Source organism: Onychostoma macrolepis, chromosome 04 (genome assembly GCF_012432095.1).
Source record: "Onychostoma macrolepis isolate SWU-2019 chromosome 04, ASM1243209v1, whole genome shotgun sequence".
Lineage (NCBI taxonomy): Eukaryota > Metazoa > Chordata > Actinopteri > Cypriniformes > Cyprinidae > Onychostoma > Onychostoma macrolepis.
The window spans coordinates 2,278,367-2,293,814 of NC_081158.1; the positions used below are offsets into that span (position 1 = coordinate 2,278,367).

Here is a 15,448-nt window from a genome sequence, read left to right on the forward strand (position 1 = left end):
AGCTCACATCTCTGGTGGCGTGACGTCCCTCAACGCACCCTTCCTGGACCCACGAGGACACCAGCGTGCATGCACGGGGGAAGAGACCGGTCTCTCGAGAAGGGGCGCGCTTGGCATTTAACAGCGGCGGTGATGAGGCTGCGAATAAGGGACGGGGTGGTGATGACAATAAGGGGGAGGGCAACCAACTATATATACAAATATATATATATATACACACACACACACACTGAACAAAATTATAAACGCAACACTTTTGTTTTTGCCCCCATTTTTCATGAGCTGAACTCAAAGATCTAGCAGTGCGTTCGCACCAGACGCGATATGCGCAAATAAATCACGCGTAGTTGGACGCTTGAACATTTTGAGTTTACTCGCTTCATTCGCGTGTGAAATTCACTTCACAACAGACGCGAATTCGCATCAGGGAGGGGCTTCTGCCAGGCGGCTCCAGTCTCGTTGCGAAATGGCTGCCATGGATTTTAAGACTCTTACACTTCTTTCTGCACACTTCCTCTGAATAAACACATCAACTCAATATGCATATATTAGTGCTGTCAATCGATTAAAAAATTTAATCGCGTTAATCACAGTCATGGACTGTGATTAATCATGATTAATCGCAATTTTAAAATACTAGGATTTACCTGTAAATGTGTTGAAAAAGAAATGTATGACAAACTAGTTTAAGGAAACAGCCTCAAAATTATATCACGATATTTCAAGAATATTTTCAATTCGGCGATTTGCGAAGATTCATAAAAAACCCTTATAGCCTACTCACTTCTTCTGTAGAAGAAGCTGGATCACAAATGATTCGCACGAACAGACACATTTATGTAGATCAGGGATCGGCGCATTCACTTCAGAATGAAAGTAATCATCTGCCTTCAGCGGCTCAGATGTCGGGAGTAAATAACTAGCCTACTGCTATGTTCATTATTACATAGAGCAATAAAACAGCTATTTGGGGTTTAAAACAACATATTGTAATGCAATCATAATTTCAAAGAGTAGGGTTAATTCAGGTTAATTGGGACACTTTTTCCAAGTCATTTCAATGCCAAAAATTGTCCCAATCGTTTGATTTAGTAAACTATCCAATAAACACAATAATAAAATATAGTTATATACAGTAGTTATATTATCTCAAACTGACTGTCAAAGTGCAAAACTGCTACAAACGTAACATCAATGCAAAAGCAAAATGTATGCAACTTAAACAGGATACAGAGGAGTCATAAGCATGTTAAACTCACAGCACGTGCTGTATTTACTGACTGTGAATGGAACCGCTCTGTGAGACGTCAATCATCAGCTGCGCGTGTGAACACTGCGCTTTGTGTGGAATCATCCTTTGCCAAATGATAAGCACACTACTATATCACTATTTTATTTTCTGTTCGATTAGTGTTCACTACAAAGCTGTGGGGGAGACGTGAAGGAGAGTGGACTCGTGACGGCAAACAAACAGCATGAAGATAAAGGCAGTTGGGAGATGCTAAAAGAAAAAAAAAGTGAACAGTTACATGAGGTTACCTTTGCCTGCCTCTCTCACTAATAGAGCATGTAGCCTATGAGCACTATAGTAAAATCCCAGGACGTTCAATGCTATTTATTTCTCCGCATTGTCTGACATATTCATGCAGAAATTACTCGTCGTGTTTAGATCTGAGTGCGCACGTGTCAGACTTGTCTCTGTGTCCTGTTTCCCCCTCCTCTCGTGTCCTTATTTGGAGTTCCTGTTCCTGTCCTCGTTTGTAGTTATCATTAGTTAATTAGTTCCCAGCTGTGTTTTGTTAATTATCTAGTTTCCCCAGCCTTCTTAAGCCCAGTGTTTCCTTGCCCCTGTGTTTGGTCTTGAATTGTCATTTTGTATTGTCTTTGAATTGTCCTAGATTGTCATTAAAGTAATTTGTTCCTCGTCTCCCTGGTGCCAACTACACGTGACAGCATGAGGGTTCTGCTCGCGCTTTTTAACCATGTGCATAATTTTTAAACCCCTCCCCCTCCAGAAACCTGTCATAAATGTACTGTTTACAAGAATGCTAAATAAAATTATGGGGTCCCTTTTGAACATTCTGTTGACACTAAAAACAGACGAGCTTCAATATTGGATTCATTCAGATCAAGCTCAATTAGATCGATTAGGATGTTTACATGAAGGCTTTTCAGTCTGACTGATCCATCAATCTGATTACAAACAGATTATTTGGTTGCATGTAAATGCTCACATGAGACCACAGCAATAGCAAACAACTATCCAATAGACAAATTCAAGTCCCATCCTAAATGTTTTTCCTGTTTGAGAAGAACGATTTTTAATATCCATTTCACTCCAACTTTAAACAGTCTCAACAAAAAAACATTCATCCAGGAAAATTTAATAAATGTAAATGTGAAAATCACAATACTTTAATGTCACAGAAACTAATCCTGTGTCATCTTCCTTATCCCTATTATCATCAGCAAATTCACAGCCTTCATCACCAATCCCACCATCTACATCAACAACATCAACCTCATCATCACCTACAACATCAGCATGGACCACACCAAGCTCACCAACTTTGAGACCATCTTCATCATCTACATTGCCAATTAAACTACCTTCATCTTCACAAACCTCCATACCATCATCCTCACCATCGCCAACCTCTGCAACATCTTCTTCAATAACTCCATTATCAGGTGACCATTTTGACTATTTTAATAAATAATGTTAACACTTTATTTTGATGGTCCCTTTTGAACATTCTGTTGACACTAAATAACGTTGCATCTACATGTCAACTAACTTCCATTAGATTATGAGTAGACTGCTTAATATATGCTAACCCTTTATTGTGATATTCTCCCCACAGACATTCTACTGACTATAAGTAACTTTGCAAGTACATGTCAACTTATTCTAGCCTTAACCCTACCAGTCTACTAATACACTACTAATGAGAGTTATGCCGAGTTCACACTGCACGATTTTCAAACTCATCAGATCGCTGTTGTTTTCACACTGCGTGACTATCTGGGGTAGCATTCAGTCGCTGCTGTGTTCACATTGCACGATGGATCGGCGACAGGGGCTTTCACATTGCACGATTTCACAATAGGAAGAATCGCCGACAACTCTGTCTGATCCGCAAACTACGTTTCACAACAAAACACACACGAGAAGTGATAAGGAAATAACGCGAGAACCTGCGTGCGTCAGCCCGTTGTTCTCGAGCGAGACTGGAAGTATTAAAAAAATATAGCCCGCAAATTGTCTGTGCGCTGATTTCCAGCTACAAAAAGAAAAACAGATTATGCAGGAGGGAGATGCAGGGAACAGGGATTGTGTTCTGCAAAGAGTGGTAAATAATAAATAATAATAATAATAAATAAATAACTGTTATGCTGATGTGGCTGGTCAAGCGTTTGTGCTTGTTTCTGTATGATATAATTGTACATATTAAAATACTGATATGGTCTATAACTCCTCACCGAACTTCCCTCTGCCCTGTATCTTTGTCTCTCATTGGCTGAAGGTCATCGTGATGTAGTTTTCAGTCAGAAATCATTGCACACAGTGTGATTGTGAATCAGCGAGAGCTCCAGATATTTAGTATGCCAAATATTTCACAGGCCTCGGCGACTTGTCGGTGATTCCCTCAGATCGCGTCTTTGATAATTCACACTGCGCGATTGTCACTCGCGTGAACGAGCTCCGATTTGCCTCTGATGTCGGGCATTTGTCGGTGATGAATCAAAACCTGTCGGCGAGTGAAAAATCAGGCTAAAATCATGCAGTGTGAACTCGGCATTAGTAGACATGTAGGTGCGACATTACTTATAGTCAACAGAATGTGTTAAAGGGACCATCATAATAAAGTGAAACCAATAATTTTCGTGTAGTCCTGTTACCGCATGGTTTTTATGTGATTGTCAATTTAACATGTTAATTTGAAGTGACTAATTATGGCTTAAATAATATGTTAAAATGATAAAATACGTTAAAATTACATTTAACGCACATGCCCCGCCTAGACTCAAATTCAAAATTACCTTATTTTCTCCTTATAATAGTACATTTTCTGAATTTAAACATTTGATGTTTTCTATGTTCTACTGTGAAAAAAAAATGGATTTATGAGATTTGCAAATCATTGCATTTTTGTTATTTTACACAACGTATAGTCTTCGTAGACTGGAACAATGTGAACAGTGCTAATAGGCTACTGATAATGCGATAAGAGCTCACTCAAATCCTGAGGTGCTAAACCATTCAGGGCTTTATAGGTAATTAGCAAGATTTTAAAATGTATATAATGTTTAATGGGGAGCCAGTGCAGTGTTGAAAGGACCAGGCTAATGTGGTCATACTTCCTGGTTCTAGTAAGAACTCTAGCTACTGCATTTTGAACCATCTGGAGATTGTTTATTAAGCGTGCAGAACAATCACCCAATAAAGCATTGTAATAATCTAGCCTCGAGGTCATGAACACATGAATTAACGTTTCTGCATTTGAAATTGAGAGCATTGGCCATAATTTATATATATTTTTGAGATGGAAAATTGCAGTTTTACAAATGCTAGAAACGTGGCTTTCGAAGGAGATCACCTAGGTTCCTAACTGATGACGAATAACTGATAGAGCAGCCATCAAGTTTTAGGCTCCCAAGGGTAACATGTAAAGTGTGAAAAGTAACAGCCCTAGTACTGAGCCTTGAGGTACTCCATACTGCACTTGTGATTGATATGATACCTCTTCGTTCACTGCTACGAATTGATGGCGGTCTAGACTACAATGTATGACAAACCAAATTAAAACTTACCACTGATACCACTTTTCCACTGGGGGAGGTGCCGGAGCCCAGTTGTTAATTGGCTTTCCTTGCCATTAATGTTTAGACAACTGCACACGTCTGCAGTGCGTTACGGCTCCAACATGGCCACTGGAGCTGATCATGGCCACTGTAGTCAATGCTTGTGTTTATACCAGAAGTGTCCCAGAAGTGGCTCTCCGCGTTGCTTCTGTAAAGATACACACTTACGCCTCCTTTGATTAAATATAATGGCTTGTGCAGTGGCTACGATATACATAACTCTACCAAAATCCGTTGCCATGACTTATCGCAAGAGAAAAAAATTGTTTTAGTTGCGTAACATCAGTTAATGAAAACGCCGTCATTTTGCAATACTTTTTTTCCGACATTTATAAAATACCGCAAAAGATTTGTGCAAATCTGTACCTACTGTTGCATTTAATACAGTAAAACCAACACCATTGTTACTGTTCATATAAGTGTGTATACAAGTGCTACAAATTAAGATATCTTTATTTCAGTTGATTGGCTGTGGCTGTCAGTTGAAGTTGTGTTTCTCTTTTTTTACATTTAAATTTACTCATCGCTTTTATCCAAAGTGAGTTTTAAATTTGTCTTATCTTGTTCTTTCCTTCAGTGATTCTGTTTGTTAACATCTGGTGTCCTCACTATGGGCAATCATCTCTCAGTTAATCACTTAATTATCTAAATAACACTGCTTCAGTGTTAATTTTAACACACTAGAGCAGCGTTTTTCAATTCCAGTCCTCGCGCCTCCCCACTCTGCACATTTTGTCTCTTCATCTCTTATCACTTCAGACGTTCGTTCTATTTGACCATAAGTGCTTTGCGAATTGGACATCACAGAATTTTCCGCCATGATTCCAGTTCGAAGCGAGCATATACGTTCGATTCAAAGGGCATTCAAGTGTGCGAGTCGTGAATTTAAATTGTATTCATTTACAGAGGTACCAGTATATTATCACACTTCTCTAGTCTGTGTGTGAAGACGCTGCAGGCAGTGGCGTAGCGAAAATCTGTGAATGAATGTTCCGAACTGAAGTAAATTTCAACAGATTTCCCGTGCTCAGGGTGTAGGGGACAATGAACACTGTGTAGAGACCATGTCAATTGGAACGCAGTTCATGCATGGAGCTCTCTTCCAGCGAGCTGGTTATCTGAATCAAGTGTGAGGTGCGAGGACGGGGTTTGAAAACTGCTGCTCTAGTCTAGAGTGTTGAATCAAATAAATTCTGAGCTAATTTATCACTGGTTATTTTATTTTTTATTATATATATATATATATTTTTTGTAGCCATTCAGATGAACTGATATACTTCAACACACATATATAGGGCAGGATCCAAATAACTGCATACTTCCATGTCATTTTGTGCAATATGTCATTTTTCTGTTTTAGTTTGTAATACTTGCACTGAAAATGAGGTTTGTCAGGAGAGAAGCGGTGTCTATGGCTGTGGTTGCTTGCATGAACAAAGACCAAATCCTGAAATCTTTGGTAAGTGCTCTCACACTTGTTGTGCATTCACACATTAATCTAAGGGGCCGTTTACACAACAACATTTTCAGCCAAAACTAAACTTTTTATGCGTGTTGCCTGTTCGTTTACACGACAACGGCATTTTGGGGACTGAAAACGCATAATTTTGAAAACTGGTTTCAAAGTGCAAGTTTTTGAAAACGTCACCGCTATCGTTTCCATGTAAACACCCAATATGGAAATGTTTGAAAACGGTCACGTCATGCGCGTGCACAGTACGTGTTAGGTATGTAGACATGCGCAGTGCGTGTCGATTTTCATCGTCCGTCCAGACAATATTACTCGCTGCTTTCGCCATATTGCTGGTTTGTTTACATCTGTGCGCAAGCTGCTGTCACAATGATTGAGGAGTAGAGCAACAATTGATGTGATGAATTTAGTGATGGAACTCCTGCCCACAAAGAGCCAATCGTCACTTCCCTACAGGTATTGTTTACTAACAAGGTGACAGCACCAACTACTGGCCTGGCATACGTAATACAGCATTTTTGGCAGTTTTCGCGGATGTGTGTAAACACAAATCATTTTGAAAAAGTTGTCGTGTATACGTAAAACCTTTTAAAAATGCAAGGGAAAAACTTCCATTTTTGACTACATCTTTGTTGTGTAAACATAGCCTAAAAAAGCTCACTTTTTAAAAAAGTCGTATTTATATTTAAAAGAGAAGTATCTTGTGTTTTGTGCTTACAAGTTAATGTCTTAATCTGCCGATCTTGTTACTGTGCTTATTAATAGTGTTTTCACTATATTTTGGATTTTAATATCCAGTGCAGAATTAATGTTATACAGCTCGTTCAGTGAATCGCTGCCGACTCAGTGATCAGCCGCAAAACAGTGATTCTGTTCAAATTCCCTATAAAATCATAAATGATTCCCTTTGAGCTAAATTAAATTATATTTATGTATCAAACCCTACGACATTAATTAAGTATTCAGAGAATAATATTGTCTGTTTTCACTTACATCTATTTATTTATTAAATTTTGATTCATTTTGTAGAATTGAATTATAAATTAAGCTGGTATAGATCGTAAGACATTTTTATGGTATCATGACAACCCTATTATACACCACATTCCTTGTTTCAGTTTAACCTAATTCCCACATTTCCTCCGTCGAGTTTAATATTTTAGATTGTTTGTTCATTCATTCATTCATTCAGTAGGCTAAGCTAACGTCACTGGAAAAGACACCTAGTTGGTACGACAGGGTCATAGAGCATTTTCTTGAAAAGGAACGTAGGGAAGAATTCTCGAAATTTACGTATAAATAAATGGACAATTTTTATGATGTTATAATGAGCTTCCCCTCTTTGAAAGACCAGCAGCCGCCACTGACACAATCATGGGGAAGACTGCTGATCTGACAGTTGTCCAGGAGACAATCATTGACACCCTTCACAAGGAGAGTAAGCCACAAACATTCATTGCCAAAGAAGCTGGCTGTTCACAGAGTGCTGTATCCAAGCATGTTAACAGAAAGTTGAGTGGAAAGAAAAAGTGTGGAAGAAAAAGATACACAACCAACCCGAGAGAACTGCAGCATTATGAGGACTGTCAAGCAAAATCGATTCAAGAATTTGGGTGAACTTCACAAGGAATGGACTGAGGCTGGGGTCAAGGCATCAAGAGCCACCACACACAGACGTGTCAAGGAATTTGGCTACAGTTGTCGTATTCCTCTTGTTGAGCCACTCCTGAACCACAGACAACGTCAGAGGCGTCTTACCTGGGCTAAGGAGAAGAAGAACTGGACTGTTGCTCAGTGGTCCAAAGTCCTCTTTTCAGATGAGAGCACATTTTGTATTTCATTTGGAAACCAAGGTCCTAGAGTCTGGAGGAAGGGTGGAGAAGCTCATAGCCCAAGCTGCTTGAAGTCCAGTGTTAAGTTCCCACAATCTGTGATGATTTGGGGTGCAGTGCCATCTGCTGGTGTTGGTCCATTGTGTTTTTTGAAAACCAAAGTCACTGCACCCATTTAGCAAGAAATTTTGGAGCACTTCATGCTTCCTTCTGCTGACCAGCTTTTTAAAGATGCTGATTTCATTTTCCAGCAGGATTTGGCACCTGCCCACACTGCCCACACAACCACAAAAGTTAGTTAAATGACCATGGTGTTGGTGTGCTTGCCTGGCCAGCAAACTCACCAGACCTGAACCCCATAGAGAATCTATTGGGTATTGTCAAGAGGAAAGTGAGAAACAAGAGACCAAAACATGCAGATGAGCTGAAGGCCACTGTCAAAGAAACCTGGGCTTCCATACCACCTCAGCAGTGCCACAAACTGATCACCTTCATGCCACACCGAATTGAGGCAGTAATTAAAGCAAAAGGAGCCCCTACCAAGTACTGAGTAAATATACAGTAAATGAACATACTTTCCAGAAGGCCAACAATTCACTAAAAATGTTTGGTAACACTTTAGAATAGGGAACACTTATTAACTATTAACTACGACTTGTCCCTCAATAAATTCCTAATTTGCTGCTTATTAATAGTTAGTAAGGTAGTTGTTAAGTTTAGGTATTGGGTAGGATTAGGAATGTAGAATAAGGTCATGTAGAATAAGGCATTAATAAGTGCTTAATTACTACTAATAAATGGCTAATATTCTATTAATATGCATGCTAATTAGCAACTAGTTAAGAGACCTTAAAATAAAGTGTTACCAAATGTTTTTTTATTGGTCTTATGAAGTATTCTAATTTGTTGAGATAGTGAATTGGTGGGTTTTTGTTAAATGTGAGCCAAAATCATCACAATTAAAAGAACCAAAGACTTAAACTACTTCAGTCTGTGTGCATTGAATTTAATACACGAGTTTCACAATTTGAGTTGTATTTCTGAAATAAATGAACTTTTCCACAACATTCTAATTTATTGAGATGCACCTGTATATGCACAAACAGCTTGTAACACTCCAAAGACAAAGGAAAACATGAAATCGCATCACATGACCACTTTATCATTAATTTGTGTGGAGCCTACATTCAGATTTTTTAAGTGGGGGGGACCAAGCTGTCAGCAGTGCAATTTTTTTAGTCCTGAAAAATCACCAGCTCTGTCATAGACAATAGTATACAATCACTATGGTTACCGCTACAGACACAATTGAGGCAGCTACCAGCTCCTCATGGGACCCCAGGGTCAGAAGTCATAGCACATACACACACAGAGAATGTAAACGTCGGTGGCATCACCATCGTCATGTGTATTTATTGACAACAGAGTAATAGTGACCGGTAGATTATTATTGTGCGTCAGTCTGCGTCTGCCCCGACCCAATTCTGAAGGCAATAATTAAAGGTGCACTAAGAGATTTTTGCCAAACGATGTTGATATTTGAAAGCACCAAAACAAACACACCCATACCCCAACAAGACCTCGCCCCTATTTCGAAATCTCCGCCCCACACGTACATACAGAAACATGGCAACAACGATTGTGGAAACAAGTGAAGATGACACACAAGCATATTCAAGCAAAAGCCAACACAGATAAGTTGTGTGAAACAAAGCAAAATCAACGTAACTCACCTATCAAAAAGAAACAACACAACCTCGGCGTCCAATTCAAGCCCTTCCCGCTCCTTGAGTTCCTCCACCGCTGTAAAGCTGCTCCGATATTTACGCGGGTCCTACCTCTAGCCTAATCGTAATCCTCCTTTTTAATGTTCTGTTTCTCTGATATTTTCCTATTTTTTTAATCTGCCATCTCCCTCTATCTATAGTCGATCTGGTAGGGCTTTAGAGGGCAATAGAGGCAAAATGAAGAATGAACTGCCCAGTGATTAACCAACACAGATAATTGTATTACAATCATCCACTTTCACAATAAATATTTATTTCACAATAAAATTGTGAAAGTGACTATCACATACTTTTTAATAAAGGTAAAAACACCAAATATAAGTCTTACAAAAACACCATAAAATATTTTATATATCTTTGGAATTCTTTATGTACAGATGCTGTGGAGTCTTGTGCCAGCAGCACTGGCTCCATGTCTCTATCCCGCTGCCAGCTCTTTGAATCTGGTTTTCGTCCTGAGCACCTGCACCTAAACGACCCAAGTTGCAAAGGAACCCTTGAGAATGACAGACTTGTGTTTCATTTTGACAATGAAGACCACTTATGTGGTACCACTTTGATGGTAATGATTTTTCCATTTTTGTTGCTAATGCTATGCTAATGAGATCCATACATATGTGTAATGACTAGGAAGTTGTCTATAGCTTGAGATTGACATTTGTTCATCTCCTCACAGAGCAACAGGACACACTTTATCTACCAAAACTCCATTCAGTCCACAAGAAACACTGGCCAGAATGTCATTACAAGAGAGAGATGGGCAAACATTACATTCTCATGTGTGTATCCTCTGATCCAGACCCTATCTATGCCCATGGGTATCCGAGCTGAAGGCGGGTAAGGCTAAACAATGTCTTCTAAATACAAGTATTAGGGATGTCCTGATCAAGTATTTTGTGCCCCCGATCCGATCGGAGTCATTCAATATTGAGTATCTGCCAATACCACCATGACACAAGTCCCCATGAGTCTGTGTCTATTCAGGTTTAAGTCCCCACTGGGATATATAAACAGGTACACATACACACTCACACACACACAGACATATATGAAGTATATGATAATGCTGTCAAACAATTCATCGCAATTAATAGCATCATCAATTTATTTACATAAAATGTGTGTACTGTGTATATGTAAACATACACACATGCATATATAAAAGAATGTTGTGGTCGATAGTGTCAATTGCAGTACTAAGATCCAGGAGCACTAATAGGGAGATACAGCCACTGGATGATAAGAGCAGGTTAATTGTAAATGGTTACAGTAGGAGAAATTGTGGGAGACTTTTGAGTGATTCATTATGAAATATGCATCAACTACTCTAAACACAGAAGCCTGAATGTGTGAGGTGCTAGAACAGACCTCATTGGCTCTCGCACATCATGTATGCACATTTGAGCATCTTCTTTTCCTTTTATTGGAGGTTGGCAAACCTCCTGGAAGGTGCACCTACTGCACATCACCGGCATGCAGCTGATATAAAATAAGGATCGTTCTAAGGATAATTTTAAAAAATGCTTAATTGGCTCCGATCCCAATCCTTGATGTTGACTCGGGACATCCCTAACAAGTATGTACAATCAATATTTTAACTGCAGTGATCAAGGCAAAGCAGAATTGGTGGTTTACCAAAATCACCATGTTTTCGCTCATTTGGACTGATTGCATTTACTGTGTAATATATAACCTGTCTATCTTTTAGAACATGACAGAGGCTACCTATTATGTACTCAAATCCTCACAGAGAATTTCCACCTTATGCAAAACGGTTTAAAATTGTTTATAAAGGTTACAGTGGTTTATAAATCAGGTTTGCAGCCTTAGTAAGTCTGTAGTAATGCTGATCTTGTGGTGTCACATTGCCTAATGCTGAGTTCACACTGCACCATTTTCAAAGTTGTTGGATTAGCGTTGTTTTCACACTGCACGACTATCTGGGGTAGCATTCATTTGCTGCTGTGCTCACATTACATGATGGAATAACATTTGCTGCGTCCCAATTCACATACTATCCATCCTAAACAGTATTCGAAAATATAATTAGTATGTCCCAAATCATAGTATGTTTAAAAAGTATGCCAAAGATTGCCAGATGGTCTACTACTTCCGGTTAGAATTCGAAGTGCAGATCGATGCACACTCTAATGGCTAATATTGCCCACAACACATGGACGGGGGATTCGATTAGAACTACAAACATGCATTAAAAAAATGTAAAAAACAAAACAAAAATACAAACATGGCGGATATGTGCAACCGATGGACAGGTAGAGAAAGGGATTTGAGTGATAAATAATCAATGTCTAACCTGATGAAAAAAATATTAATTTAATGTTATACACGTTATATTTCTTCTGCAGCAACACTGTGAACTTTTATAATGATACGTTTGGTCATTAACTTTGCATCATTATGCATCATAAATGCATCATTATGCAAACACATGAGCAAAGTTCTCGGCATGAAAGACCCACGATGTGCTTCTTTATTTCTCTCCAATATGGTAGGAAATCAAATTAAATGAAATGTGGATGATATTAACTGTAACAAGATGATTAAAGTGAAGTGAAAGTGACATACAGCCAAGTATGGTGACCCATACTCGGAATTCGTGTTCTGCCTTTAACCCATCCCAAGTGCACACACACACCGTGAACACACACCTGGAGCAGTGGGCAGCCGTTTTTTATGCTGCGGCGCCCGGGGAGCAGTTGGGGGTTCGGTGCCTTGCTCAAGGGCACCTCAGTCGTGGTATTGAGGGTGGAGAGAGCGTTGTACATTCACTCCCCCCACCTACAATTCCTGCCGGCCCGAGACTCGAACTCGCAACCTTTTGACAGGGCAGTTTAAACAGTTACAGGATGCACGTAACTAAGCAACAGAGCGTCCATTAAAGAAGCAGCTATGACGAAGTAGTATGTCCCAAAGCTTGCCTACTATTCTGCTACATACTCAAAAGTATGTACTTTTTTTTCACAAAATGAGTTTAGAAAGAGTACTTTTAGGGCTTAGTATATAAGTAGGCGAATTTGGACGCAGCATCTGTCTGGTCCGTAAACGTAAGTTTCATATAACTCCTCCCAGAACTTCCCGCTGCTCTGTATCTGTAAGGCTGCAGCTTGTAATGACTCTCCCAAACACTAGGTGGCCCCAGCTTCTGTAGAATTCATTGTATTTCTACTCATTTAGCACTTGATTTCGTCCACCTCTGGGTCATGATCTCGTTTGTGTTTCCCTATTTAAGCATGCTGCTTTCTTTCAGTTGTGTTCAGTCTTAAGCCTACTATGTATGTGTTACCCTCACCAAGAAAGCTAAGTCTATTGTGTTTTTTCTCTGTGGAAGCATGGCTTCCTTTTTGTTGTACTTTTGAACTTGAACTCCTCAGTAAAGCACTCTTTATTCAGTCATCTATCTGCCCTTGGGTCCATCTGTTATTTATCATCCACCATAGCTCAGTGGTAAAGAGGCCGTTCAGTCGACTAGAAGACACGAGTTCAATTCCAGCCTCAGACACCCATCACAGCATCTTGTTCTCTCATTGGCTGTAGGTCATCGTCAATTTATTTTTCAATCAGAACTCCTTTCACACAGCATGATATTGAATCACCGACAGGTCCAGATATTTAGCATGCCAAATACTTCACGGGCGTCAACAATACATCGGCCATTTTCTCAGATAGCGTTTTTGATCATTCACACTGCGTGATTGCCACTCGTTTGAACGAGCGCCTATTTGCCTCTGATTTCGGGCATTTGTCAGCGATTTCACAAAACCTGGCGGCAAGTGAAAATCGGGGCTAAAATCGTGCTGGTAATTGAAAGGCTGGTGGTTTAAGTCTCATTAGACATGAGCCGTGAGCTAGAACCATTTACTTAAGTCATTGTTGCTGAAATTTTTATATATTTTTGCTCACAGTGTGATTAGTAAGGAGCTGCCTGCTGGCCAGGGCACATACCAGATCCGCATGATTCCCTACCATGATGCACAGTTTACTAGCCCATATGATGGGGAGGAGCAACTGCAGATAAACCAGCAGGTATATGTGGCTGTTGAGGTGGAAGGAGTGGATAGAAATCAATTTGCAACCGTTCTGGACAACTGCTGGGCCACACCAGTTAATGATTCTGACTATAATCTTCGCTGGAGTCTGATCATTGGAGAGTGAGTGACTTTGTTTAAATGGTTAAATTTGTTGAAATTGATTACCGATTAAGAAATTATTGTACCATATGCTTGCTCTTGAAAAAAAACTAATGCTTAGTTCACCTACGCCTAGAAACAGCCCTGCTAACCAAGTACATAATAAACAAGACATTCAAACCTTGCCATGCTCTTAATTTTCCATTTATAGCATTCCTTTCTAAAACTCTTCTCTCTTCCTAGATGCCCAAGCCCTGAAGATGGCACAGTGGAAGTTCTTCAGAATGGTAATGAGACAACGAGCCAATTCTCCTTCAGGATGTTTACCTTCTCAGGAATCTCTGACCACATCTTCCTGCACTGCCAGGTTCATCTTTGCCTTGTACAGAATGGCAGATGTGCAATGGTATGTTTGGACAGTAAATTTTAACTGCATTGTTTTGACTGCCAAGTAGAATCCAAGCAACTTATCAACCTTTTATGACAGTTATTTCTAAAAGAAAACGCATTCAACAGCTTTTGCACTGTAGAAAGCCTGTATTTAATCATAGATTAATTTTTTGTATGTCATCTTCAGCCATGTGACCATGGACATAGTCGGCGCAGTAGAAGGCACAGATCTTTGGACTTCCGCCACTCTGCAGCGATCACCATGGGGCTCATGAAGGGTCTCAGTAAGCCTAATGAATAAAAGGTCCTACAGAAATTTAAATGTTTTTGAAAGCACTTCCGGTAACATTTTACAATACGGTGACACTAATGACACTAATATGCATTAATTCATGCTTAACAAATGCACAGATAGTCATGAGCCAATGTATAAATCATGAATAACTAAACCATTTATTAATAATTACTGCATCAGCAACAAATGGACATTCTATATGATTCATAGATTAAGTAATCAATAATTTGTTATTAGTTAAATGTGTTAGAGTATTAATTCCCTAATGACATATTATATTACTAATAGTGTAAATTCATATTGTAGCGCACAGACTTTATAATCATGGGGAAATTGCTGTTATTTGTTTTGCACCGGCAATGATAGTATTAATGTGGGGAGTTCAGGACCCGGAGGAGAGAGACGAGCGAGTTAGTTAGGCTGGTGCATCTGTAAACAGTTGTTCTGCGTTCTAATAAAAAGAGCATACACAGAGCGTCTTTTGTCTGTCATTCTTCAGACATTACAATATGTTAATTACCACAATGTTTTGAAGCATGCATTTCAACTTCCAGTTATCTGCTTTAATTAATCATTAGCTAATGATTTGCATGGGTATCATTATGTTGTGAGTTGGTGAGGCACATGACTAACTAACTAATTCAAAATCTATAATTTCA

General features: G+C 39.3%; 1 protein-coding gene across 1 annotated transcript; it reads left to right on the top strand.

Moving 5' to 3' along the window:
* Positions 1 to 6,168: 6,168 nt before the first annotated feature.
* Positions 6,169 to 14,795, top strand: LOC131539196 (alpha-tectorin-like). The gene is made up of 6 exons (XM_058773593.1): positions 6,169 to 6,325; positions 10,334 to 10,518; positions 10,633 to 10,793; positions 13,880 to 14,125; positions 14,348 to 14,510; positions 14,682 to 14,795. Exons 1-6 carry the CDS (start codon positions 6,190 to 6,192, stop codon positions 14,793 to 14,795), a joined length of 1,005 nt encoding a protein of 334 aa, XP_058629576.1. The 5' UTR covers positions 6,169 to 6,189.
* The last annotated feature ends 653 nt before the right edge of the window (positions 14,796 to 15,448 follow it).